The 5000-nt window shown below is 37.2% G+C and overlaps 1 protein-coding gene across 14 annotated transcripts in view; it reads left to right on the top strand.

The window, feature by feature from the left end:
- Positions 1–5000, top strand: part of LOC119595425 (transmembrane and coiled-coil domains protein 2-like) — a 178794-nt gene that overhangs the window by 172582 nt on the left and 1212 nt on the right. For 8 of the 14 annotated variants that reach the window (XM_037944519.1, XM_037944528.1, XM_037944521.1 and 5 more), the window contains 5 exons: positions 770–947; positions 1146–1265; positions 2349–2570; positions 2785–2910; positions 3360–5000. The exon at positions 3360–5000 is cut by the window's right edge and continues 1212 nt beyond it. In XM_037944519.1, the coding sequence (XP_037800447.1) occupies positions 770–947; positions 1146–1265; positions 2349–2570; positions 2785–2910; positions 3360–3545 (832 nt within the window). In that variant the 3' untranslated portion in view covers positions 3546–5000. The remainder of the gene's footprint in view (positions 1–769; positions 948–1145; positions 1266–2348; positions 2571–2784; positions 2911–3359) is intronic. The other 6 variants (XM_037944525.1, XM_037944526.1, XM_037944529.1 and 3 more) reach the window with 1 other exon arrangement.

Consider the following 5000-nt stretch of genomic DNA (forward strand, 5'->3'; position numbering starts at 1 on the left):
ATATCCTTTTTATGTGTGTTAAAACATAAATATATGTACTAATAAATGATAATATGCATGTACTGTAATGCAGCCATAGTCAAATAATTTGAAATTAGTAAGGAAGACATAACTAGTAGATCAGAGATCTCATCCCAAGATGTTTCCGTAGTACTGATAGAACCTACCACCATCTGACAGCAGGTCATTACAGGTTGTGCCAAATAGTGTAATGCTCTCTGGCAAAGTTGTGTTGCAGTGCTTCAGACTTAAAGCTTTGCTGTCCCCCCCTTCCTGTGATGTAGATGTCCAGAGAGGTGTGAGAGAATGAGTCTAGCTGTTGAGGAGTTTGAAATCATATAGAGTTGTTTTGCAGTTTCTTTTTTTAGTTTTTATAGAGTGAAATATAATGCTTCAGGCCAATTCTGGTTTTGTGTTACACTCGTTCTATATGCTGTTGGTGATGGATTTTTTTTTTACATGAAAAGTTTTATAACATACTTACAATTAACTTTTTTTGGGTTCATGATTTAGATCACATCAGCTATAATGATGGCTGTTTTTATTTTATTTAGACATTCCAAATTGTCAGTAGTGAAATTTGTCCATTACTTGGTTAATTGATCTTTTTTAAGTGAATTTCAGATAATGTAGTTAAACTATTCATAGGCAAGGTATATTGTTCACTGACATTAAGTAGCTAATATAGTTTTGTGGCCTGTACTGAGTTGTCCCTCACTAGTTTATATAGTTTTGTGGCCTGTACCAAGTTGTTTCTCATTTGTTGCAGCCATCACCAAAGTTCCTCAGCACAAGGTGCAGGTGGGAGTAGCAGTGGAGGACACCAAGGCAGTAAAATAGGCTCAGAGGAGGGATCTGAATGCAATTCCTCCATCACAAGTGAGAGTGTCCCAGGAGGCAGCACAACACTAGGGCACCTGACATCACCAAGAAACCACCATAGTCAGGTCTCTTTTGTCTTTCTGTTCTTCAGTGAAAGCAAAAATCCTTTGATTTATTTATCTTTTCCAGAACAAATATTCTTGAGTATGGAATATCAGCTTCAAAAATGTCTAAGCTTACTGCTATTATAGATTACTTACGTTGTATATGGATGAAACTATTTTTTTCTAACTTTCACTTAAATGTAAACTTTTCTTTTTCAGTTAACTGGTGTAGACTTCTACACCTTGCCAGGAGGGACAAGTTTAGAGCCACTATTACTAGAACTGAGAGAGAGTCGAGAAGAGTCGGCTCGTTTAAGAGAGGAAATAGAGACCATAAAGGTAGAGTTTTCTCTTCTTGAAGAGTAGTTCTTTCCAGTCTCTTTCTGACTTTATGGCAACTATGAACACTAATCAGAGTAGATAGAATGCCTCAGGTGATGTAATATTTCCCTTGTAATTTATCTTACTTTCTTCTGTTGTTCATGTTTCAAAAATAAATCAAATAAAGACCTATGTGTGAACATTCAGTTAATCAGGAAGGAGGTGATTTGATATAATTATTACAATGTGGACATAGCATGGGTGGGGTGGCTAAATTATACCAATATGGGTCTGGTTATAACTTAACAATTCCCTTAGAATAGCTAATTTTTCTTTTCTTTTTTTAATTCACTTGCCCATGTCTACCCACCCTTGTGATTGCATAATGATAATAAGATGATAATTTACAAGGAAATATTATTGGTGAATTGTTAGTTATGTGATTGTGAGATTGATAATATATAATTACTCAAGTTTTAACCCACTGGATCTGGAAGGTTCACTGCCATCATGTGGCCCTAAATAAGGGCATTAGACATACTTTGAACAGTCACTCTGACAGGTGTGTTGCTTGTAGGCCAGGCGCATATGAACACTTGTGTGCAATAATAAGACTACATTCCTCCCCTGGGATGATATGTTCCGTACTCATCGGCGGAAATGATACAAAAGCCCCTTCCTATATTTCCATTGATCTGATCACAATCCATCACCCTGGCTTACTTGTGGCAACTCATTCCCATCACCCTGGCTTTCAGCTGAAATTTACATGACGGCAAGTTCCCATCACCCTGACCTTCAGCCAAAATTCTTATGAGGGCAAGTTCCCATCACCCTGGCCTTCAGCCAAAATTCTTATGAGGGCAAGTTCCCATCACCCTGGCCTTCAGCCAAATTTTCCCATGATGGCATGATCACCTCACCATCCCCTCAAGCCAAATCTTTTCATGTCATGATGGTCACGTCATCTGGATCGTAAGGGTTAAGAGACAGACACATCTGAGATTAGAGACAAGAGACAGTGACTTTGTAAAAAATAGTTAATTAACTTGTGAAAGAAGTTAGCAAGAATTAACCTCTTTAAATTTCCACTACTTGCAGCAAGCCTTGGCAGCAGAAGTAAATTCGATGCGGGAAGGTTTAGCCGAAGAGCGTTTCAGATGTGATCGACTTGAGGAGCAGGTTAACGATCTGACGGAGCTACATCAGAATGAGATGGGGAATTTGGTAACCAATATGGCTGACATGGAAGAGAAAGTGCAGTACCAGAGTGAGGAGCGCATTCGGGACCTACATGAAATAGTGGAAAATTGCCACACTAGGGTTTGTGTTGTGCACATTTCTTTTATATACTACTAATCCAAGGTGATTGGAGTAAGTTTGTATCAAGTGAAAAGAAGTGAATCTTTGTGAAACTTGATATTATTATTCTGCCTCATTCATATATTTTTATTTATTATTTTTTTTTTTGTTTATGTCAGCATGTCTGTACTAAGATAATCGTAAAGTATTGATTTGTAAATTCCTGAATTTTCAGATCTCAAGAATGGAGCATCAGCAGGCACAACAGCAGCAGCAGTACCTGACTTTAGAAGGTTTAGAAAACAGCAATGCTCGAGCTGTATTCGTAAAGCTTATTAATGTCTTATTAACTGTGCTACAGGTAAGTCACCAGAATCGGAAATGATTTTTACACATATACACATAAATTCATAAATTCTGCATGCACATGCTCTCCCTCCTGATTCATTTATTTTTTCCCTCATGCATTAATAAAGAGCCTTTACATATGCATGTAGACATACTATTCAATAGTACTGTTGCATGTGATATGTAAATGTAATATTATTCAAATGGATACACAGTAGGTAACACTATCTGCACATGTTCATGAATAGATATATTCCATCATAGACAATGGTTTTAGAAATTGTAGTTTTTAATCATTAGGAGTTAGCCTAAACAGAAATCGAGAAAGAGAAAAAGGGTTTCAATCATGATGTTTTTGATATTGAAATCTCATACAGCTGTAGGTATTTTCTACTGAAGTTCCCCTGACTTGAAATGCAAATTTCTAGTGAAGAGAAATTGACCCAGCTTCTCAAATTTCAGGTCCTACTGTTAGTGGTAGCCACTGTAGCAAGCATACTGACCCCGCTGATGCAGACTCAGACGCGCATTGTTGTCACCACAACGTTATTTTTCTTCCTCATCTTCATATATATACAAATGCCAGAGTTGAAAGAGCTCTGGGGAATGATAAGTGAGCGTTACAAACAGTTGGTCACATTCAAATAGTTCTTGTTCCTTTAGATTTCTTTCCTCTTTGAAGAACTTTGATAGAAACTGACATATATGAGGATGTGTTCTTTCCATTACAGTGTCATTTAAAATACAAAGACATCTAGAGAAATTGCTTGTTTTAATTCAATGTGAATTTTATTTTTCACATCATATTATATATATACATGCCACAACACACACCATCACATGCATCTTTTCCACAATACATACCTTGAGCATTCTCACATACTCATTTAACAGACCCACACATGCAGCACAAACAGATAAACAGTTTCTGTCCAGTGAACATCATAAGCAAGAGGATCATATTGATTCCTTAGCTCAAATATTTTGACTTAGTGAATATGACTTGGTTTTGGCACAAGCGAGCCGTGGTGTAATTATGTCCGTTTTGAAGAGTTCCGACAGAAAAAGTGGAAAATTTACCCGTATAGAAAATGATGACAAAAATGTACTACCTTTAGTGTGATGATTGCTCGGTAATTATACCAGATACTGAAGCAGATGAACAAGGAAAGGAAAGGTTATTGTTAAGCCTGGATGTGGAAGTGCTGTGACCAAGTGATTGTTGAAAAACTTTTCAAATGTTTATTTAGATAATTTCCACCAGTTCAAGTGCTGTGTGGAGATAACTCCAGCTGGTCGGCTCTTGTAGGGCTCGTGTGATAGCATTAACCAAAGTTGGACAATATAAAGTACTGTGTTTTTGTAGCGTGCTGAGCTATGGCCTTTGCTGGGTGCAGCATGTAGCCAGTAGGGTAAATGGTCAAAAGTAAGTACATGGAGATAACAGATCAGTGGTCAGCACTATGTAAAACCCCAGATATTGTTTAAAAGTGGTAACTATGTTGTATGTTATATGAGTGAACCTATGGAATCACATATTCCTGCCAATATTTTATATGAAAGTATGAACCACACTTCTATTGTGCTGACAGCAGATCCGATGCCTAGAACATGCTGACAATTGATGATTTACTCTTCTCTGCTCTCTACAATTTTCTCTGGAACTGTTAGTTCCTTTTGTCTCTTAAGCAGTCTGAAATGTACCTCTAGCTAGTACAGACATGCTATTCTCTGCTCTCTTTCTGTGATTTATCACAGTTTTCGTTTTCACTTGTTATTGTAGGGTGGTTAAACAGAAAATTAGCTGATTTGATATCATGGAGTGCATACATATAGGGGTTTTGAATGGTGCTGGTGGAGATGTATGTAGCCTCTCAACTATTTCTTTAGTGTCTCATGAGTAGTAGATAGATTTGTGGGTCTTACTAGGGAAAGAGATGGGTGTACTCTGCCAACACCAGCATTATTCACACCTGCAATTCTCTCATGCTAAAATTTCATCACAATATTAAGTAATGTTCCATCTTGAGCTTCCTGTGGATTTAGAATTCCGCAGTCACTCAATGAGTCGTAAGAACTGATTAAATGTCTGGTATTTCTTTA

The sequence above is a fragment of the Penaeus monodon genome, chromosome 36 (assembly GCF_015228065.2).
Source record: "Penaeus monodon isolate SGIC_2016 chromosome 36, NSTDA_Pmon_1, whole genome shotgun sequence".
Taxonomy (NCBI): domain Eukaryota; kingdom Metazoa; phylum Arthropoda; class Malacostraca; order Decapoda; family Penaeidae; genus Penaeus; species Penaeus monodon.